Raw genomic sequence first — 23,806 nt, forward strand, 5'->3', positions numbered from 1 at the left:
TCCACCAGGCAACTGAAGCCACACTCTTCCCCTCTTATAATTTCTGGAGCCAGGTAATTAGGAGCACCACAGCAAATGCTGGTCGTGTCTCCTGGCTCTAAGCCTTGCTTACACATGCAGTAATCAACGAGTTCAATGTGCCCTTAAAAGTCGAGTAATAAATTGTCCAGTTTTAAATTTCTGTACAGTATCCCTCACTGATGGAGATAGTTGAATGCTAAACTGATTTCTGCAGAGTAAAACCTGGCATGTTCTTCAGGAAGTATTCTTTGTTGCTGCCTACGAAACATCAGATCTCCACCATTTACATAGTCTAGAAGAAAGAACAGTCTGCTTTCTGTCTGGAAGCAGGAATGCAGTCCAACTAGAAATGGACAATGAGATGGCTGCTGTAAAATGTGCTTCTCTGTCCATACCCGATCAGTGTGGATGAGCTCTTTTTTCACTGCTTTCATCGCATAAGTAGGATCTTATTTTTTCAGCTGAACCAACAGTACTTTCCCATAACTTCCTCTGCCAATCACGCTGAGCAAATCGAAGTCCTGCAGACTTAAACCAGGTGAAATTTTTCCACTTTCCCCAGTGTTCTCTGCCTCATTCTCTTCAGCAAGTTGTTCTAAAGCCTCATGACTTGAAAGATTCTGTGGGATCGCTGTCTGTGCAGGGTGTGAAGCCATGGTTGATGGAGCCCCTGGCACCATGGGCTCTGATGGTAGAGAACGCTGCCCACATTGAACTGTGACAAGTTGGTGGCACTTCTTGTGCACCGAGAGTTTACAGCGGGTGCACGTATATGCCTGGCGGCCAAGGCCCCCTACAGGGTCTGTGCAGACAGCGCAGTGAGCTCACCTGCTGAAGCTTTGGCTTGAAAAGCGTGGCCATTTGCATAATGCAGCTTTCTCCAGAGGCCTGCGGCTCCGTGGCGGATGGATGCATCCTCTGCTGGACAAAGCACTTTAGGATATTCTGCTATACAAGGTGATGCATTACCTAGGAGCTCACAATCTTTCTTTAACTCAGAGAGCATCAAGGCCTCTTCTAACTCTAACAGAGGTGACACAGTGTATGGGACTCCTTCTTCCGCTACCCAATCTGTGGTGAAAGCTGTTTTTTGTCCAAACACCACACATCTTGAACTTTATCACAAAAGCCCTCAAAGGAGCTGGAATTCTCAAAAGATGCTGTCGTAATGTCTCTTCCCAAGCTCAGGACGGATGGGGTAGAGGTGTGGGTGGTGGAGGTGCCCGGGAAAAAGGGGCCATAGATGGGTTAGCTGCCCAGAAAAATGTGCAGGAAAGGCTTGGTGAATGAGTGTGGCCTGCTCCCAGCACGGACCAGAGAGGCCGGAATTCCGCAAGGCTCTCTGTGATGTTGTTTCCAGTAGCGGAGGCCAGGCCTGGGTGGATGTACACCAGGATTCTGTGCGTCTCTCCGGGGCTGGTGTCTATGACTTCAGTATCCTCCCCTGGACCTTGACTCTCTAGGTTTTCTGTGCCTAGCTCTGGGGAGACCTGCCCAGAGCGACTGGGTGTTTCTGTGCGTGGTGATTCTTGCCCTGAGCTCTTCACAGCTTCTATGCCAGTGGTATTTGGGTGTAGGAAGACTTCACCAGAGCACCTTGACTTTGGTAGGTCATTGGTAGTCACTCCCGGGGAGACCTTCCCTGGGGTGTCTGTGACACAGTTGTGTCGCTGCTGCAGTGCGGCCTGCGGCGTCTGGATGGTGTCAGCCATCTTTTCAATCTTTCACAGACACTTTCTCTGCCTGGGGTCCTGAGGCTGCGGCCTCGCAAAGTGGAGAAGCAGCTCAGCATGTTCGCTGTTGCTCCTCTCCGGCCAAATGAGCTTGGGCGATGGCTGCGATTGGATTGTGATGCCCATTAGCAAGGGTTCCACGTTCTGTTTGGAGATGTTGCCAAGGAAGTGAGGTCCTGTCTTGGGGTTCCACAACTGCAGTCTCCGCTTTGATAAGAAAACCCTATGGCCTATCTTTTTCTTCATACTAAGTAAATCAGCGACTCTTAACTTAGTATATTATTTTTATGTAACAATTTTTTAAGTTTCTTATCTGTGTATGATCTGTCTGTTCACTTTGTACTTTCGAATTACTAGGACTTGTACCCTTTGACTTCACACAAACTACAGGTGTATCCTGAGGGTTTTCTTTTTTTCAGATAGGCACTACAGGATTTCATAAATCACAGAATTCATAACACTGGATTCCACGTTGTCATCCTCTTGCCTCAGCCACCCAGAGTGCTGGTATTACAGTCACAGACCATCCTACCCGATTCAGTGTGCTGTTTTGAAACAGCAAAACTAGGAAGACTTTGTGTGATATCAGGCATTGGTGATATTTTCGATTTTAAAACATGTGCATTGACGCTTTGCATGTGGTGGGCACACTATCAAGGGGTCTTTAAAATATAAAGCTGGCAGTGCTGAGGATTTACACTTAGAGAACTGAAATTTAGGATGTTTTTCTTCCATTGATTGATTGTTTCATCACTTCCATTTCATTAGGTAGAGTGAGACTTTCTAGAAATTTCCACAATAATTTTCCTTAAGAGATACGATTCTTATGGGGAGGGGAGGAGGGGGTGAAGGGAGGGCAGGGACCAGGGGAAAAAACAGGGAACCAGACCTGTCATTTAAAGTTCCAGGATCCCAATAATGAATGTAACCGTACTTTATGCCTAAAATGTACCAATAAACTCAATAAAAAAAAGAAAATGGAAATGGAAGGAAAATAAAGAGAAGATTTAGAGATTTCAGAGATCTTGAGGTAGGTGGATTCCAGGAGGTCTGAGTGAAGATCTGGCCTCCGTTCGAGTGATGCATATTCTGGAAGATGGGCTCAGGTGAGCTAGAAATAACAGGGGCATCATTTCATACAGGACCCATCAGTCATGATTGGGCTCCAGGTGTGGCACAGAGCTGGCTGAGGAGGGGGAAATGCATTTGATTCCCAGGATAATGGTTCATGAAGCCATGGTAACACCTACAGTGTAGAGGTCTATGTGTGAAGACTTCTCCTCAGCTCTGACTTCAGGAACTGTAACTCTGTGGGGCTGAGTGTCCTTCTGCTCACTGTACACACACTTTACAGAAATCCATAAACACATGAATGACATTATGAACTACATTGTTATGTGTGATCATTTAAGGGAAGCTTAGGAATAGAAAACTTTCAGATCAATACAGAAATAACTGAAATAAAGCAAAGGAAATATATAAAGGCAAAATGACAAGAATCTGTTAAGGAAAAATGATTATTATGAAACAGGAATATTTTATCTTAAGAGTGCTGTATTAGTGATACATAGATGGAAAGATGGGATGGAGAGAATGAGGAATTAGGAGAAAGCAGAGGTGGAGAGAGAACAAAAAGTCCAAAGATAGAATCTTACAATTCTCTGTTTATACACCCCATAAAGAAAGTGCAGTTCCTACTCATGTTCAGAAAATATGGACAGAAAGAGTTCACTGGAGTCTTTGACCCTGCCCTGAGTCCAGTCAGGCTGCCTCTGTGTCCTGCTGCCCTGAACACAGTGGTCCACATGGTGCTGGTGCTGATCCTTGGAGAAGGCTTCCTGAATTGGCTACATAAGAGAGAGCTGTGTGTCCTCAGGCCCTGTGGAGAGGGATGTGAAGGATTTAATTCCCTAATCTGAAGCATTTATTTCTGCATGAGACAACTCCTTGTCATGGGGATATTATCAGAATCATTTTTGGGTGACGAAGATTCGGCATTCAAAAGAAATCTAAACGTGAAAATTGCAAGAAACTTTAAAGTGCATACAAGTCATATTTACTTATTTACCAAAATCCAAGATTAGGAGATGAAGAAAGCAATTATGTAATTATGTACTTGCTCTATTAAATTTAAAAGACAATCTTTTCTTGGAACTTGGTTACTTCCTAAGTCGTCTGCAGTGTATATGGTGCAGGGTCTCCTCAGATAATGGTAAGACTGAGAGGAAGCCACAGGGGCGGACAGGAAGCCCTCACTCAGCATCCTTCTCTGCACCTGCTCCTGGGACCTTTCCTGGTGCTCAGTGGATCATTTGCGCCCCCTGCTGGTTGCATCCGCCCTGAAGGGAGGTCTATGTCTGGCCTGCATTGACGTCCTCTCCCTGATTCTACTGCACAGTCATACAAAAGCTTGTCGTCGGATTTCAGACTGATAACTTGTAGAGACTGCATGTTCTGAGGCTTGTCTCTGGAGATGTTCAATTGGCCTTTCATGGAGTCTATTTTCAAATTTTTCAGTGCTTCTTTCTATTAGTACAGTTTGCAGCATTCAGTGGTAACATTCATGGTGAGGAGTCAGTACACGAATATAACCAATTTAATTCTTCTGTACCCACCTCTCTTCCTTTCCCTCTCTCCTTTCCTCCATTTCTTTGTCCTTTTCTCTTTTACAAAATATGATCCAATTTCCTATAGTTTTATTGTTATTTAATTTTGTTTCTCAGGTAAGAGAAGTGATGTGATATGTAAGTGTTTGTGTCTGATTTATTTCACATATATAATGGAATAGTTTTGTAGCTATTCCTTGGACAGAGGACTAATATCAATAGTATATTAAGAACACAAAAAGTTTTCAAGAATAACCAATCCACAAAGACTGAGAAAGATTTGTCTTCACTTAGAGCAGGAGAAAGAGAGGGAAACGGAAGAACAAAAAGAGATGGCTAAAAATGGATGGTGTTCCTTTGGCAATTTAGGAAAATGACTTAAGAAGACATTGTCCTGATGATTGTAGTTGTTTTACCAGGAAATGTACTGATCAATAATGGACATTTTACTTTAAATTGATGAGATTGTTGATACCTGAAGCAGTAAAATAAATTGAATGAAAAGATTTCCTCCAGGTTTAGTTACAAAAGGTTCAAAACATTATAAATGTTATCTAAAATATTATATATAAATGTTACCGTGCATGAAGAAGATGTAATGAAAAAGACATAGGGCCCATTATTGTTCCACTTACAGAGAGAGAAATGATTCATCAGGGATGAACAGCAAGGAGAACGCAGGTGAAGTCTCCCCAGGGCCCCAAAGCCCCTGCTCCTGTTTTGAGCCCCTGGAAGGTCTGGCTCCTGGGCATCCTGATCGTGCTGAGTGCTGTGCTGTGGTCCTCAGCTCCCTTTGGAGGGAATCAGCGTCCCCTGTTTGCACTGGGCATCGCCTGCTAGTCCTGATCACCGAGAAGTGAGGTTTGTGTCTGGGCTCAGACTGACTGCTTCTCACTGCGGATTCCAAATTCCTACCAGATTTTCACCAGTTTCCCTGAGACTCCTTAGGATGTGTTCCTGAGGACCTCAGGAGAATCAATTTTATCTCAAGTGTTAAATTGTGTTTTGCACAGTTGAGAACGTATTCTCCTATTTAAACACATGTGACTAAGGAGACACATCAGAGGTAAGGACAGATATATGAAAGCAAAGTGTCTGTGAATAAGTACTGTGTTGAAAGAATTCTCAGATCCTAACAGGAAAACAACTTGGTTTCTCCGCATCCCTAGTGCACCCTGTGAGTCTTGAACAGACCTGCAAGGAGGTTTGTGTCTGGTCTCACACTGATGTCCCCTCACACCCACAGGTTATCCACTCACTCCCGCTGGCACATTTAGTATCTCTTGCTCACCAAAAATTACCTTCTAAGACAGCAACAAGTAAAACCCAGCTAAGCACAAGTTCACGAGTTTGCCTCCACGTGATATCTTTTTCATAGTAAGGCACAATTGTGGCCAATATGGTTACTGAGCCCCGCTACAGGGAAAACTAATTACTGTGTCTCTGAAGATGCTGTGTTGACTGTCAGGGATGAAACAAAAATGGTGCCTCCACAAAAAGCACATTGTCCTGCTATGCTGTTCCCTTGCCCGGGGCTGATGACTCCAGCTCCTGAGTAATCACTAGTGATTCAGTAACCAGAACATGCAGAGTTGAGGGACAGGCCAAGTCTCAGCTTTTGTAGCTGCACCTAAAGAAGGCAGTGGGGCTGAGAACAGAGTGAGTTTGGAGTTCAGATGCAGCATCTGCTCACCCTTCTGTCTGAACCCTCAGACACTCATATCTGGGAGCCGCCACGAGTAAAAAGACGAGGCAGAATTGTTGCAATTTCTTTCAGATTAGCAATACAAATCCTCGGGCATATCTTGTATGCAAAGGCATGAGGGAGACAAGGGAGTTCTCTGTTTTCAAGACAGCCCCTGGGTGGAGCATTCTGACTGAGCCTTCCCAGAGCCATGTGCTGTCCCTGCTCCACTGCCTAGGTCCTCTCCCTCCAGGACAGGACTTGTGAGGCAGAAGCTGGTTAGAGCTGGATGAGTTCTCAGATGAAAGAGGGCTTTGCATCTATGGAAACGAGCACACAGGGCCCCGGGATAAGAGCACTGTAGGGTTCAGAACTACAGCACATATGTACCTGTGTGTGTGAGTACTCACAACGTACATCCATGGTACAGGTCCACATGTGCACATCGACTTCTGGACACTGAACCGAGTCCATTTCCTTTCTCTGTATGCTCATTGTTAAAATGTGCATATCCCAAAAGTTTTTAAATGTGTGTTCCTTATCAGTATTCTACACATTGGCCATAAGTAATCGTTACATTTACTGCGAGGAGTTAGTATAATTTACATCTTCATTCTTCCTTTTTGCTGTTCATCCCTTTCCCATCCTCTTTCTCCCTGCTTCTGTCAACTCTTAGTCCCCTTTCCACTCACAAAAGTAACGATGAAAGTAGGACATCATGAAAAGTTTTCGGGCCCACAACTGAACTTGGTCGTACCATTAAATTCTGAGCAAATCTTCTCAAATATGGAAATGTCAATTTTACAGGCTTTGAGTCACTCATTTGACGTGAGTGTTTCCTTGTATGTGTGAGATGCATTTATACAAATCTACGTTCATGAGTTTCCATGGAGAAAATACATTTTCATCTCAAACTTTCTTCCCATTTTTTGTGAATCAAAGTAAATATTTATACTTGTGTAGTGTCATTTTTACCCTTGTCAAAATACATTTCCCTTCTGTACTGAGGTTTGTTTTTCTGTACTAACGTGAGCTCTTTGGACCTCCTAGAATTATAAATTTCCCATTTAGTCCGAATTAACGGCACTGATAATTTGCTTCTGCCATCAGTGACTCTCTCTCTTTTCTCTAATGCACTTATACAGATTCAGTTTCAAGGAATCACAAAGAACTTTGCTGCCTTGCACCTGAAAACATTTTATTGAATCCAAATATACACAATAGTAAATAAGAACTGAACATCAATAGAAAATAGGAACTGGACGCCTCTAAAAAACAGTGTCCATCACATCCCAGAGCTGAAGTCACTTCAACAACTCACTTTGTGTTCAGCTCTGAAGTTCACATCCATCCTTGTTCTCTGTCAAGTGGGGAACATGAGTCAAAGCCCAGCTGCACGGTGGAGGAGGATGAAGAGGAGGAGGAAAGGAGAAGGGAAGGAGAAGGAAAAGGAGAAGGAGGAGAGGAAGAGGACGAAATGCAAGGGGAAGGGGAAGAAGGGGGAGAGGGAGGAGGAGAGGAGAAGCCTGGAGCCCAGTGCATCGATATTCAGACATAGGGCTTAGAGAGGTGACCAGATCCTGTGGGCAGCACCGTCTTCAATAGTTTAGTCCATTGATGTGGTCTTAGCTGCGTGGGCTGTTAGCAGCCCAGCACTCCTTTGAGTTAAGTAGGTCATGAGGACCTGGCTACTGGATTACATCTTATTCTCAGCCTCTCTCCCCCTCCTCTACCTTCCTCTCCCCCTACTTCTCTTTCCCTCTCCCTTTCCTTCTCTTCCTCCTTTTCTTGGTGACAAGACTTTAACTTTTTTGGAAATATATCTCATATTGGTATCATTGAATCAAATGCAATTTGTATTTCGAGCTTTTGGACAATTCTCTGAACTAATTTCCATAGATATTGCACTTGTTTACATTTTTAAAAATCATTGTGGAAGGTTTTCTTTCTCCACACATTCTTACCAGCATTTGTAGCCTTTTGTATCCTAGATGATAGGCATTCTGAATGAAGACGTAGTCTCAGAATAGTATTGATGTATATTGCTTAATTACTAAAGATAGTGAACATTTTTTTCATAACTACTTATCCTTTTATCTTTCATTCTCTTGAAAACTGTCTAATTTTCTTGTCTATTTTTTGAGTGAGTCATTTATTATTTCTTTAGGCTGTCATTTGTTGTTGTTGTTGTTGTTGTTGTTGTCATATTGGGGGGGCAGGGATCAAATTCAGGACCTTGAACTTGCAAGGCAGGCAGCTGCACCATTGTGCTAAAGCCCTGCCCCTTTAGCATGTAGGTTTTAAAGAAGTTTTTAGAAGAGTACCTGGCATTTTCCCCATTGTTATGTTTATCTTTTCACTGTGAGGGGAATTTGCTTTGCTGTACAGAAGCTATCTAATACGATACAGTCACTTTTGTTGATTGGTGAAATTATTTCTGTGGTAGTGGACTTCTGTCAGGGAAGTCTTTGCCTGTGCCCATGCCTTCAATTTTCCCCCTGTGTTATCCTCCAGAGGTTTCCAAATCTCTGATTCATTTTTATCTTAGAACAGAGGCAGAGATATGGAATTCAGATTAGGCTTCCTCCAGGGTATAATCCCCAGGGGAAGACATGCTGTACACAGGAGGTGGATCTAGGTGCTCTGGCCTGAAGTGTGTCGTGAAAGGGACATACACTCAACAGCTCGGGTCTGCTCTGATGGTCTGTGAGCTACGTCAACCATTCTGTCCTGTTTGTCTCACCTCCTAACAGACCCAAAGTTCACAGCATTAACACAGGAGGATAACAATAAAGTTATTTGAGTTAACCCTTGAGAAATGCTCTTAACTGCTAATAGAAAGGCAAACAGTTAGTGAATCGTAGGGCTCCATATAATAAACAGTTTTCACGTCATTTAGAACTCTAAATTTTTCATTACTGGGTCAACAAAAATAGAACAAACAGAAATGAAAAATAAAACCTCTGTTTGGCTCAGCTTTACCTCTTCTGGATAAATTTCCAAAATATTAAGGTCATTGTATTATCATGATATGCGCTTATCCGTATTTGCAGCTGCACAAGCCACAATAGCTAAACCGTCAAAATGGCCTACGTACTCCTCAACAGAAGAGTAAATAAAATGGTATTTAAATACAAGCAGCAGTAGTCAGCCCTAAAGAAGGATAAATTTGAGTGTTTTGAAGGGAAATGGGTGGATTATGGAACCATCATGCTGTTAAAGGAATCAGACTCCTCTGTGTAAATACTGCATGGTTCTCTAATATGAGAAGGCAAAACAATAAATAATTCAAAAAAAATTATGGAGACCGGTTAAGATACAGAGAAGCGGAGTCCGCAGAGAGAGCCTTGGGCAAGGAGGTGGTGATGGGTTGGGGACAAAGGGTTCTAAAGATCATTGAAATGCAAAGACTCCGCACTAATGCAGCGGGTTCAATGTAATTTTTAATTAATGAAAATGTATCTTAATTTAAAAGAAAAAATACGGACCTGGGATTTATCTCAGCTCTTCCGTGGCCTGCCTTGCAAGCGCTAGGACCCGAGTTCAATCCCCGGCACAAAAAATGAAAAATAAATAAAAGAAAAAATACGAAAACTTGAAAAGCAGCGCAGTTTACTGTCCATGGAAAGGACCTGAAAAGAGTTACAATTGGCAGAATTTTGCTGTGCAAACTGGGAATGTGTGCACCCATGGCTCATTTTTTTTCTGCAAGGAGATAATCTAAAAGCAACTGAGAAAATAATCCTATTTTGGGATTTTGAAGTTGAATGTGATTTTACCGCGTATAGGAATTTGCGCAATGGAATCTGGAACATGCGGAGCCTGGATCAGAGCAGCCTTTCTTTCAATCTTTGTCATTGTCAGAGCAAGGACAAATATTTACCTACTGGATAAAGAAGTAGTTAGAAAACATTAAGTGATAGATTTAAGAGAGATTTCCTAAACAGGACCATAATTCTACAATAAGTAACACCAAGAATTAACAAACTGAGATCACATCAAATCAAAAAGCATCTCCACACTGAATTAGCAGAGTGAAGAAACAATGGACACGATGAGGAATTTATTTCAAGCTTTTCCTCAGAGAGAGGAAAGAGAGGATACCTAGACTGTATGAAAAACTCAAAAAGATTAGATCGCCTAAAAGAAAAGACGCAGTCAAGAAACAGGCAAGTAAAATGTACAGGTACGCCTCATAGGAAGACATACAAGTGGCCAACGCATATAGAAAAAGAATTAAACATTCCTGGCCTTCAGAGAAATTCAAACTAAAACAATGTTAACATTCTATCTTTGGCCAGACAGAACTGCCATCATCAAAAAAATCTACTAGTAACAAATTCTGCCATGGCTGCAGGTAAAACAAGACGCTCTTTCTTTGTTGCTGGGAATGTACACTGGTACAACCACTGCGTAACTCAGGACAGAAATTCATTAAACAGCTCACATTTGAAATTCCATAGGACCCAGCTCTCTCTCTTCCAGGTATCTTCCCGAAAGAGCGAAGCACATCGTGCTACAGCAAAATGTGCACACCGGTGTTTATAGCAGCACTGTGCATAAGAGCTAAATTCCGGAAGCAGCTTGTATGCCCATCAACAGAGGATGCATGTGGCACTGAGAGTTAGTGGAATGTTACTCAGCTACGAAGCAGGATGGATTTGAGACATTGTAGGGAGATGGATGCACATGGAAAATATAATATTGTGAAAAATGATAGGACACAAAAACTTAAATACCATACAGTACTTCTCATTTGAGTGAGGCAAAATATAAACATAAAGCACAGTAAAGAATGGCTAGAAGGAGACAAGGCAATAGGTAGATCTCTTACAAATGGGAAGGAGTCCAGGAGAACATAGATGAAAAAATAGGAGACACGAAAATAATTAGGATATGTACGTGCCATGTACATGAACCTGAAAAATGAATGTAAATTTTATATGTCATAAACATGAGATAAATTCAATAATGTCAACATGAACTAAATGAACTAAAATGGGGAAAGGAGATTTATAGGAGGGAAGAGTCAAGTTAATGGTGAATAGGATGGAGATTCCTTAAAGGATCAAGCTGCACTCTATACATGCACCCAGTTCTGAAGTTGGTTGTAAACTGGCTGTACTGCAAACATGTACTCGTAAGAAAGAAAGTAAATTTTTTAAAAATCCAAAGTCTATAGAAGCCTCCACTGAAGAAGTTCTTTAGCAAAGTTGGGGACAGGAAGAGAAAACCACAGACTCTAACGGGAAAGCAGACCCAGGATCCTGCACCTGGTCCTGGCCCGAGAAGAGCTCAGTGTGTCCTGCCTGCCCCCTGTCGTCCGGACGCCCCTGCAGGGAGGATTGCGTCTGGGCTCACACTGATTTCCCCTCACTGTGTCTCTTGCACAGTAATACACGGCTGTGTCCTCAGATCTCAGGCTTCTCAATGATAGTGAGACTTAGCTCTTGGAAGTGTCCCTGGCGATGCTCACTCGAGATTGAAGGGCTGAGTTATACACTGTACCTCCACCACTCCATATCACACCGATCCACTCCAGTCCCTTCCCCGGAGGCTGACGGACCCAGCTTACATGATAACTAGTTAAAGAGAATCCAGAGACTGTGCAGGTGAGGGACAGGGTCTCTGAAGGCTTCACCAGGCCAGGTCCTGACTCCTTCAGCTGCACCTGGGACAGGACACCTGGAGACAAGAAGACTCACCATCAATCAAACACACCACACACCCTGTGCCCCCCTCGCTCTCCTGAAACTCAGAGACACTCACAGCAGGGAGCCGCCACCAGGCAGAGGAGCAGCACCAAGGACTCCATGCTGTATGAAGGCTCCTGTGAGAGGAGACTGGGGCTGCTCATCCAGGGCTGGCTTTTCATCTGGAGCCTGGGGCTGTTTTCATGGGGAAGCCAGTGAGGGTATAAGAGGGGGACAGAGGGCAGGGTGTTCTGGTCCTTCCCAGGAGAGTGTTTTTCTCATGATGATCCATTGCACTGGGGAGAGGAACACCCCAATGACACTGTTCTGTATCTTCTGTGGTACTGATACTTCTACACACAGACAAATTGAGTTGGAGCAAAGATTTTGTTTATTTTGAGCATAGTTTTCATTGGCAACTTTAACATGAAAGTGTCCATGCCCGGAAAGGGTTGTAATGTGCTGAGTATATTTATTAAAGTGTGCCTTTCCAGAGGAGAGTTTGTAGTGAGGCAGAGAATTGTGTATTTGCTGGGCTCTTCCTGGAGATAGAGAAAAATATTTAAGATTCTAACTATGCTTTCTGTCTTCTTGGTGCCATGCCTGTCCACCTCTCCATGACTGCCTTTTAAAAATGTATTGCTTCATCCCTGAGGGTAGTCTTCATAGACAACTTCTAGATCTTATTCCCTACATTCTCACAGTTAACTTATTTGGGGAATTTTCTTGGAGTTCATGTGTCTCTGTCTCAGCCCATTCTTGGCATTTTGTAATCAGAGATGTGTACTACTATCTGAAAATGCTGGGACCTCTCATGGAGTACAGACATTCTGACATTTCCTCTTAGAACCCTGTCCCTGAAGACTCATGGCTTCATAATGACTCAAGTTTCTAAATGTGCAGCCTCAATAGAATGTTTGGAAAATCACCTCAGCAGCTCACCTTACACCAGTCAGAGGGAGACAGGAGGAAGATGTAGGGAAATACTCAAGGAGCAAGGGCATATGAGACTTGGTATCTGGCTTCATCCCCACCTGCCTCTCAGAGATGGTGAATGTGCTGGGATGAAGAGGGCCCTGCTCTGCCCACCCAGTGCAGCTCCTCCTGGCCCTGACCTTCAGATGGCCCCAGAGTACACCACAAATGGGACCACATTCTGTGTTGGAACATCCCGGTCCTTGTCTCAAAAACCAAGATAGATGAAGGACAATACTATCAATAATGTAAGTGAGGTGTTCATCTATTTCTGAAAAAAACATTCAAGGAGGATTCCAAACTTGTCAACAAATTTTTCATCTACTGCCTTTTTTAAATGAGAGATCCAGATGTGTGTGGAGGCGCAAATCTATAATCCCAGAAGTTAAGACTGTGAGACAGCAGGATTTCTATGAGTTCAAAGCCAGCCAGGGCTACATAGTAAATTCAAGGCCATCCTAAATAACAGAATGAGACTCTGTCTCAAAAAATAACAAGAAAAACAAAAACAAAGCAAGTGAGATCAGAGATCGTTTTATACTCTAGCAATGGAAAACATTCAAAATACTGGTCATGTGAAAGACAGAATACAACCTGAGAAGCAACAGTTTAGAACACTTAGGTAGCCAATCATAAATGAAATGATAAATGTGCTATGTTTTAAAAATAGAGTAAAAAACATTCACAGTCCATGGGCAGAGGTTCTGTGAGTATCACCTGATCTGTATGATCACAAAAACCTAACCTGACATATCTTTTTCCATGTATGTCCTTGAAATCTCCAGATCAGAGCCCGCATGTACAGGTGTGTGCTTGTTGTAGCCCATGGTTTTGGCTGGCATTACCCTCTCAAGTTTAACTTTGAGGCTTCACAGTGTTTATTTTATATCCCTGTCCTACCAGCATGTCCTCCATGATGGTGACATTGTGTGTGTTCCCTTCACACTTCATGGCCAGTGCATGTGCTATGACAACTTGGCTCCATTTCTTCTTACTACGTGCATGGCATAGTGTAAAACTCTGAAGAAAATTTAGGTTTCTTCAATTCAAAATCTCACACTCTTTTATGTTTTGTATACATACAATTAAAAAATAACTCTACTCTCTATTGAGGCAACATGAGATGTTGGTGAAATGACTGTGTCCTGACTAAGAGTTCACCGTTGTGTCGTACCAGATTGTAGGGCTGTGCTCAAAAGTTACAGGATGGGCTTTGTTAATGGAGCTTGTAGGACAGCCTGTTGGTCCTCTGTGAGGATCATATGTCTCCTTGTGGAGTTTTTAGGAATTGATCAACACTTGAGTGAATGAATTCTGAGAAGAGCAGGTTCCCCTCCATCGTGTGTGTGAGGTTCATTAACCAGGAGAGCCTGTACAGCAAAAACTACCACTGTCACCAAAGTGCAGGGATTCCCCAGGGGTCAGCCTGCAACTGTGCCTGCACCTCCAGCTCCCTGGTCTCCACCTGCAGCCCACACGGCAGAGCTGGGTTTTTCCAGCCTCCATGGTCCTGTGAGCCAGTTCCGGAGGAAATGTCTCTTTCTGTGTGCTGTCACTATGTGTCTGGTTTATCTCTGCTGCTCTGGAGAACCACATCCAATGCAGCCTTCCAGACAAGCCTGGGACAATTAAAGCAGTAACATAAATTACTGAGCATTCCTTTGTAGCACTAGCTGTAAAGGACATGTACCATCTAAATCATTGTGAATTTTACGTTTCTTCACACATCTGTTTGAGTCCAGTGTGTTTATTCACTTTTCCATTTTTGTATTATTTACCATGAGCTTTTGCTATATGGAACACAAGTTCTATTTTTAATTTAGATTGTGTAATTTCATTTTTGTTAATACAGAGAGGTAAAGGCCAGGCAGTTATGTTGATCTCTTCCTGGACACAGCCTTGTGTTTACTGAATTTTCCCCTTGGTTTTACATTATTTCCTGTTGTTGATTTTATGTTCCATCTCCTCATTATTAAAGTAGAATCTTGGCATCATTCTGATCCATTCTATACATACAGAGATATACAGAAGTGTGTGTGAGGGTTTTACCATCAGAAACCCAATATGGAGGAAGGAAGGGAGGGTAAGGGGAATAAAATGAATCAAGATGTGATAAGCACAAACACCTACTTTCTAAAGTGGAAGTAAATATTATGTACTGCAAACAAGTCTTAATAAAACTCTTTAATGTGAAAAACTCATAATAAATAGCATATTATATACATGATAGTGAGTTGACACATGTCTCCGAAATGGGAATAGGATCAAGAGACTGGGAGTCACCACAAAAAAACTAAAATGTGCGTGTGTGGGGATTGGGTGTGGAAATGAACTTATGTTCACTAAAAAATTTCTTCACAGAAAATTATAGATGTAAGAAAGATATTATTAATTATAGAAGCATATTTGATCATTTTAGGAAAATTTAAGAATACATGTGTGATGGAAATACAGAATTAACTGAGACAAAAGTGAGACAGAATATAGAAAATGTAGGAATACCGAATCATGAGAATCTTCTTAGAAAAATGAATGTTATCGTACTTGAACACTTTCCCTCATGTATTCTTCACCTTTTACTGATATATAGATTGAATCCTAGTGATGAGAGATGAGAAAGAAAGAGGAGAGAGACAGAGAGAGGGAGAGAGACAGAACATTTAGAGGGAGTATTCTTACACTGTGTTTTAAAATTGTTACAATTTCTAAAGTCCAAAAGAGAAGAGTAGGCCCAACCCTGCTCCACGCCCTTGGACCGGAAGAGCACAGCAAAGCCCTTGGACTCTGCCCTGAGTCCAGCCCAGTTTCTCTCTTCTCTCCTCCCTGAGCACGGGACTCCACAAGGTGCTGGGGCTGAGCCTGAGGACCAGACATCCTGAGGTGGCCAAGGATAGAAGAGAGAGCTGGGTGTTTTCAGACTCTGTCAATTGGGTTGGGAAGGATTTCATTCCTTAATCTATATCATGTATTCTTGTATGAGACAATTCCTCACACTTGAGAATAAATTAGCAGATACAATTTTTTATGATGATGAGTTGACACTGAAAAGAAAATGCAATTGACAAAGTTTCCACTTTACTTCAGATCATGTTTGCAGTGTTTGAGGTCATCACACCAGGGACCAGGGTTTCCCCATCAAGTGCAAGTTAGATATACAACTCCACACTTCAACAATATTAACGGAATGTTCACTTATACTTGGATACTAAATTGCAGCTCATGCATTTCAAGGTTTGCTCAGGTCGTGTGATGTTAATACGGAAGGGAAACCCCAGAGGCCAACAGGAAGTCCCCCCCGCCCCCGACTCTGCTGCCTTCTCTGCAACTGCTCCTGGGGCCCTGTCTGGTTCTCCATGGACCACAGTGACCCCTGCTGGACTAGAGCGCCCCTGCAGGGAGGTTTGTGTCTGGGCGCACACTGAGGTCCCCTCACTGTGTCTCTTGCACAGTAATACACGGCCGTGTCCTCGGTTCTCAGGCTGCTCATTTCCAGATACAGCGTGTTCTTGCCGTTTTCTCTGGAGATGGTGAATCGGCCCTTTACAGAGTCCGCGTAGTATGTGCTACCACCGTTAGAATTGATGGATGAGATCCACTCCAGCCCCTTCCCTGGAGCCTGGCGGACCCAACCCATCCAGTAGTTACTGAAGGTGAATCCCGAAGCCAAACAGGAGAGTTTCAGGGACCCCCCAGGTGCCACCAAGCCTCCCCCGGACTCCACCAGCTGCACCTCTGCTTGGACACCTGCAAACACAGAGACATCTTGATCAGGAAACTGTCACACACGTCCACTGTGTACAATCACACCCTCGGTATCTTTTGCTCTAAATAATTTACCTTTCAAAATTACGAACAGGAAAACCCAACACATGGTAAGGTCCATGTTGCACTGCCTGTGTTCAGTCCTGATCACCAAGTGGGAGGACCTGGGCATCCAGGGCTGGGCTCTCTGCAGAGCTGCCGGGTCAGGGCTGGGCTGTTTTTTAACAGCACAGTGAGGCCCTATTTGCATGACCTCCTGCTATATAGACAGCACTGGGGATGGATAACTCATGAGGGCAGTGCCCACTTCCAGTGAGAGTGTGCTGGGATAGTTTGGTACCAATGAATTCATTTACTATAATAGGAAATCACATTATGAGATAATGTATTGAAATTATCTCTTTATCTACTTGTATTTGTCTTCTACACATAGCATGCATCTTTCTATTAAATTTGTCTGCTTGGAAAATTATGAAAGTAAAATTCATGTAAAATTATGGAAGTGTGGGACACAGTTTCCTCTTCTATAGCAAAGGCGATGCCCTGCAAATGTTCTCCACACTATCTGGGCCTAGGCTCTCCAAATTTGTGAACAAACTGCTTCCTGTTCCAGGTCCTGGACAGAGAGGGGCACCTGGTGATGTTGCTGTTCCCCTCATCCTGTGCAGAGAGTACGTGTGACTTTGCTGAGTTTTGCTGTTTGCTGAGATGAAACAGAGCCAGTGTTCATGTGGATGCCTGTCTGTGAATCTCTCATTTTCCACTGTCATAAACTCGCTCACTCTTTATCTATATTTAGAGATAGTTTATCCGTGACATGTTCATCAGATAGAACACATAAACTGCCCATTTATGAAGTGTGCACCTGAGAAGTATTAACACACAAGGGCTCTTCCACAAGCACACACACGGACAGAGCAGGGAACACACGTGTCATCCTGCAGTGTTTCCTGGGGCTCCTCTGCCATCCCTCCCTCCTGCTGCTTCCCTCCTGCATCCTATCTCCAGGCAGCTCATGACCTTCATGTTGCTTTACACTATTTTTTCTATTTCAACATTTACATAAAGAGCACACACCATCTAACTTGATCATGCTTAACTCAAATATTTGTTTAAAATCTCAACACATGTCTATGTGAGTCAGCATTCTTGGATATTAATGCTGATTAATTTCCCAATGTTTGCAAATAGAGCCATGCATACAGCTCTTGGGCACCTCTCTTGGAGGCTCTCACCCCACACTTGTGCTGCCATTGCGTTTTTGAAGGTTCTCTGCAGCTTCTGCCTTCTGCAGAGGTTGCTGCCTGAGCCTGCAGATGTCCAGGTCTGCTTTGAGGTCAGATGAAGGCTTCCATGGCCACAGTGCTTGGACTTGGTACACTTGCAGAGTGTTCTTCTAATGCACACCATGGACATACACGGTCTGTGCAATCTGCAGATTGACTTTGGATTTTTAATTGATAAAATTATTGATACGTGAATGACTTCATTAGATTTGAAATGGTAATGAGTCACGGGAGGATGAAAACTAAGGAGGACCGAGGATCTCAGCTGGTCCGAGTGTAACTGCTCCATACTAGGACCCTGGAAGGGCTGGGTTCTGAGCCTCTTGATCACAGATTTCCTCCGCACCCTCCGAAGGGACTGAACATCCCTGCACTATAAAGAGTGTGGTCTGTGATCCCTGATCACCCCGAAGGGAGATTTGTGCCTGTGCTCACACTGACTTCTCCTCACCCTAGATTTCAATGTTTATTTAGACTTTAACGGATTCCCCAGACCCGGGCCAGGATCTGGGCCAGATGAACACAGCAGAGTCATTCTCACACAAGTTATCCTGAGCTCTGCACAACTGAGGAAATGTTCTCCTATCCAAGGAACAGCAACAACAAAACCTTTTCTGAGTCCTCAAAGTATGGGTAGAGCCATGCAATGGAAGTATCAGGGACAAGTGTGATATGGAGAAGGCCCAGATCCTGACAGGAAACATCCTTTTGCCTCGTTTTATTAATTTTTAAATTTTATGACTACATATTGAAGTTCGTGCACTTTATAATCATCTCGGGGAACGGTACCATGCACACACTACAGCTTGTTTCCTTTTCTAAATACCCTTCTGCTTCGCTCCCCCTCTGTTCACCCTCCTCCAATTTCACTGTTCCATTTTTCATTCTTGTTGCCATTTTTAATTTTCCTTAGCTCATCCTATGGCATATAATGTTCACATTAATTGAAATTACAATGTTCTTAAACATGACATAACTTTATTCTACTTATGTCTCTTTCCCCTCCTCCTGGCCCTTTGCCCTTGGACCACTTCCTTATTGAAGAGACCCAGCCCCTTGTCCTCTTCTCTCCACCCTTTATTATTCCCTTCGATGGTACAGTACTCTCAGTGTACTGTATGTCTTGAGCTTCCCCTGCCTGGTGTGTGCACCCCTGCGGGGATGTTCATATCGGGGCTCGCACTGAGGTCCCCTAACTCTGTCTCTTGCACAGTAATACACGGACGTGTCCTTGTTTCTCAGGCTGGTCATTTTCTCAAACAGCATGTTCTTACCTTTGTCTCTAGAGACAGTGAATCGGACCTTCACAGAGTCCACTTACTACGTGCTACCACCATCACAATTAATGTCTATGTCCCACTCCTGCCCCTTTCTCGGAGCCTGGCAGACCCACCTCATGCGTTAATTACGGAGGGTGAATCCTGAGGCCGCACAGGAGAGTTTCAGGGAAGGGACCCACTAGGCTGCACCAAGCCTCCCCTGGACTCCACCAACTGCACTTCACACGGGACACCTGTAAACACAGAAGCATTTTGCTTATGAAGCTGTCAAATATGTTGACTGTTTATTCCACTCATGTCCACTCACACTCAGTATCTCTTGTTCTCCATAAGTCATCTTTTGAAACAGCAAACCCAGCCCAGTGCCAGCTACAGCGTGAGCTGTCTGTTCTCAAGCCTATTCACCAAGTGGGAACAGCTGGACATCCAGGGCTGGGCTCCTCTGCAGAGCATTTACAGAGTCCGCGTAGTATGTGCTACCACCGTTAGAATTGATGGATGAGATCCACTCCAGCCCCTTCCCTGGAGCCTGGCGGACCCAACCCATCCAGTAGTTACTGAAGGTGAATCCCGAAGCCAAACAGGAGAGTTTCAGGGACCCCCCAGGTGCCACCAAGCCTCCCCCGGACTCCACCAGCTGCACCTCTGCTTGGACACCTGCAAACACAGAGACATCTTGATCAGGAAACTGTCACACACGTCCACTGTGTACAATCACACCCTCGGTATCTTTTGCTCTAAATAATTTACCTTTCAAAATTACGAACAGGAAAACCCAACACATGGTAAGGTCCATGTTGCACTGCCTGTGTTCAGTCCTGATCACCAAGTGGGAGGACCTGGGCATCCAGGGCTGGGCTCTCTGCAGAGCTGCCGGGTCAGGGCTGGGCTGTTTTTTAACAGCACAGTGAGGCCCTATTTGCATGACCTCCTGCTATATAGACAGCACTGGGGATGGATAACTCATGAGGGCAGTGCCCACTTCCAGTGAGAGTGTGCTGGGATAGTTTGGTACCAATGAATTCATTTACTATAATAGGAAATCACATTATGAGATAATGTATTGAAATTATCTCTTTATCTACTTGTATTTGTCTTCTACACATAGCATGCATCTTTCTATTAAATTTGTCTGCTTGGAAAATTATGAAAGTAAAATTCATGTAAAATTATGGAAGTGTGGGACACAGTTTCCTCTTCTATAGCAAAGGCGATGCCCTGCAAATGTTCTCCACACTATCTGGGCCTAGGCTCTCCAAATTTGTGAACAAACTGCTTCCTGTTCCAGGTCCTGGACAGAGAGGGGCACCTGGTGATGTTGCTGTTCCCCTCATCCTGTGCAGAGAGTACGTGTGACTTTGCTGAGTTTTGCTGTTTGCTGAGATGAAACAGAGCCAGTGTTCATGTGGATGCCTGTCTGTGAATCTCTCATTTTCCACTGTCATAAACTCGCTCACTCTTTATCTATATTTAGAGATAGTTTATCCGTGACATGTTCATCAGATAGAACACATAAACTGCCCATTTATGAAGTGTGCACCTGAGAAGTATTAACACACAAGGGCTCTTCCACAAGCACACACACGGACAGAGCAGGGAACACACGTGTCATCCTGCAGTGTTTCCTGGGGCTCCTCTGCCATCCCTCCCTCCTGCTGCTTCCCTCCTGCATCCTATCTCCAGGCAGCTCATGACCTTCATGTTGCTTTACACTATTTTTTCTATTTCAACATTTACATAAAGAGCACACACCATCTAACTTGATCATGCTTAACTCAAATATTTGTTTAAAATCTCAACACATGTCTATGTGAGTCAGCATTCTTGGATATTAATGCTGATTAATTTCCCAATGTTTGCAAATAGAGCCATGCATACAGCTCTTGGGCACCTCTCTTGGAGGCTCTCACCCCACACTTGTGCTGCCATTGCGTTTTTGAAGGTTCTCTGCAGCTTCTGCCTTCTGCAGAGGTTGCTGCCTGAGCCTGCAGATGTCCAGGTCTGCTTTGAGGTCAGATGAAGGCTTCCATGGCCACAGTGCTTGGACTTGGTACACTTGCAGAGTGTTCTTCTAATGCACACCATGGACATACACGGTCTGTGCAATCTGCAGATTGACTTTGGATTTTTAATTGATAAAATTATTGATACGTGAATGACTTCATTAGATTTGAAATGGTAATGAGTCACGGGAGGATGAAAACTAAGGAGGACCGAGGATCTCAGCTGGTCCGAGTGTAACTGCTCCATACTAGGACCCTGGAAGGGCTGGGTTCTGAGCCTCTTGATCACAGATTTCCTCCGCACCCTCCGAAGGGACTGAACATCCCTGCACTATAAAGAGTGTGGTCTGTGATCCCTGATCACCCCGAAGGGAGATTTGTGCCTGTGCTCACACTGACTTCTCCTCACCCTAGATTTCAATGTTTATTTAGACTTTAACGGATTCCCCAGACCCGGGCCAGGATCTGGGCCAGATGAACACAGCAGAGTCATTCTCACACAAGTTATCCTGAGCTCTGCACAACTGAGGAAATGTTCTCCTATCCAAGGAACAGCAACAACAAAACCTTTTCTGAGTCCTCAAAGTATGGGTAGAGCCATGCAATGGAAGTATCAGGGACAAGTGTGATATGGAGAAGGCCCAGATCCTGACAGGAAACATCCTTTTGCCTCGTTTTATTAATTTTTAAATTTTATGACTACATATTGAAGTTCGTGCACTTTATAATCATCTCGGGGAACGGTACCATGCACACACTACAGCTTGTTTCCTTTTCTAAATACCCTTCTGCTTCGCTCCCCCTCTGTTCACCCTCCTCCAATTTCACTGTTCCATTTTTCATTCTTGTTGCCATTTTTAATTTTCCTTAGCTCATCCTATGGCATATAATGTTCACATTAATTGAAATTACAATGTTCTTAAACATGACATAACTTTATTCTACTTATGTCTCTTTCCCCTCCTCCTGGCCCTTTGCCCTTGGACCACTTCCTTATTGAAGAGACCCAGCCCCTTGTCCTCTTCTCTCCACCCTTTATTATTCCCTTCGATGGTACAGTACTCTCAGTGTACTGTATGTCTTGAGCTTCCCCTGCCTGGTGTGTGCACCCCTGCGGGGATGTTCATATCGGGGCTCGCACTGAGGTCCCCTAACTCTGTCTCTTGCACAGTAATACACGGACGTGTCCTTGTTTCTCAGGCTGGTCATTTTCTCAAACAGCATGTTCTTACCTTTGTCTCTAGAGACAGTGAATCGGACCTTCACAGAGTCCACTTACTACGTGCTACCACCATCACAATTAATGTCTATGTCCCACTCCTGCCCCTTTCTCGGAGCCTGGCAGACCCACCTCATGCGTTAATTACGGAGGGTGAATCCTGAGGCCGCACAGGAGAGTTTCAGGGAAGGGACCCACTAGGCTGCACCAAGCCTCCCCTGGACTCCACCAACTGCACTTCACACGGGACACCTGTAAACACAGAAGCATTTTGCTTATGAAGCCTGTCAAATATGTTGACTGTTTATTCCACTCATGTCCACTCACACTCAGTATCTCTTGTTCTCCATAAGTCATCTTTTGAAACAGCAAACCCAGCCCAGTGCCAGCTACAGCGTGAGCTGTCTGTTCTCAAGCCTATTCACCAAGTGGGAACAGCTGGACATCCAGGGCTGGGCTCCTCTGCAGAGCAGCAGGGTCAGGGCTGGGCTGGTTTTCTTCAGCAGTGGGAGGCCCTATGAACATGGCCTCCTGCTGTAAAGTAGCTCCAGGGCTTGGCTGTCTCAGAGACTGTAGTGATCACAGCAGATGTGAATGTGCTGGTGGACACTCTGAGGCATCGACAGCATTAACGACATGATAATCCCTTCCTGCTTGTGTTGAAATTAACATTTGACAGTTGACGTAAGGTTTCCACATGATAATGAGTTATAGATTCAGTTAATTTTCTGCATTATTCTGATGAGCCGGAAAAGCCAGAGAAAAAGAATCTCTATATGATATTTTGAAGAGCTTTTGATCTGATTAATCAAGCACTTGGGCCTACAATCCTTACAACGCTTCTCAACAACTCCCTGAACTATTCTAAATCACAGGCCAAATGCTTGGTGATATTTAGCACACCAACTCTTTTAATGAGAGTACATGACATGATTTTTCTGCATTCTCATTCTTTTGCCAATCTGTGTAGGGAGCAGGATTCTTTGAAGTATATTCTTATGATTCTGAAATATTTTATGTCAGTCAACTTGGTATTATAATTTATAAATTTTTTACTTTTGAGTTGTTATTCTTTTATTGATGTGTAATTGAAATCTATTTGAACCAAAATATAGAATTTGTTGAATATTGTCTTAACCTTCACAATTGTCTCGGTATATACGCAATCCATTTCTTCAAATCTTCTAGTTCTCCGAAATTTCCTGTTTTTGTAATTTCCCAAGCAGATATTACGGTACTGAAATTACTTTGTATCAGTTTTCTCCTGTGGGCCGAGCCTGGAGATGGTCCTTCTCCTCCTCCCTACTCCCTTTCTCCTCGCTGCCCACGTCTCCTCCATAGATTAGAGAGTCTGTTGGACTAATGCTGTAGACCCTGGATGGCACATCCCCAGGAGACAGTCACACTAGGTAACCTCCCCTGTTCCCTGCTACCTTCCTGCCCATGCCCCCTCATGAAACAGCTGCAGTAATTCCCCCAGGTCAGGGAGGCCACGTAGCACTATTTGCCCTCCTTCTCTTCCTGCTTCCCTTCCACCATAAAGA

General features: G+C 43.8%; 1 pseudogene and 3 gene segments (V, D, J or C); all 4 read right to left on the reverse strand.

Moving 5' to 3' along the window:
- LOC104852964 overlaps positions 1–1,733 on the reverse strand; it is a 2,241-nt pseudogene extending 508 nt beyond the window's left edge.
- Positions 1,734–11,487: 9,754 nt separating this feature from the next.
- LOC104852957 lies at positions 11,488–11,880 on the reverse strand. The segment is given in 2 exon segments: positions 11,488–11,729; positions 11,814–11,880. Coding segments are annotated over 2 exon segments (288 nt in total).
- A 4,058-nt stretch (positions 11,881–15,938) lies between these two features.
- LOC104852965 lies at positions 15,939–16,656 on the reverse strand. The segment is given in 2 exon segments: positions 15,939–16,456; positions 16,550–16,656. Coding segments are annotated over 2 exon segments (615 nt in total).
- A 1,049-nt stretch (positions 16,657–17,705) lies between these two features.
- LOC104852966 lies at positions 17,706–19,897 on the reverse strand. The segment is given in 4 exon segments: positions 17,706–17,870; positions 18,865–19,062; positions 19,492–19,697; positions 19,791–19,897. Coding segments are annotated over 4 exon segments (666 nt in total).
- Positions 19,898–23,806: the final 3,909 nt, after the last annotated feature.

This window comes from Fukomys damarensis, unplaced genomic scaffold, assembly GCF_012274545.1.
Source record: "Fukomys damarensis isolate Sample0158 unplaced genomic scaffold, DMR_v1.0_HiC HiC_scaffold_25, whole genome shotgun sequence".
Taxonomy (NCBI): Eukaryota; Metazoa; Chordata; class Mammalia; order Rodentia; family Bathyergidae; genus Fukomys; species Fukomys damarensis.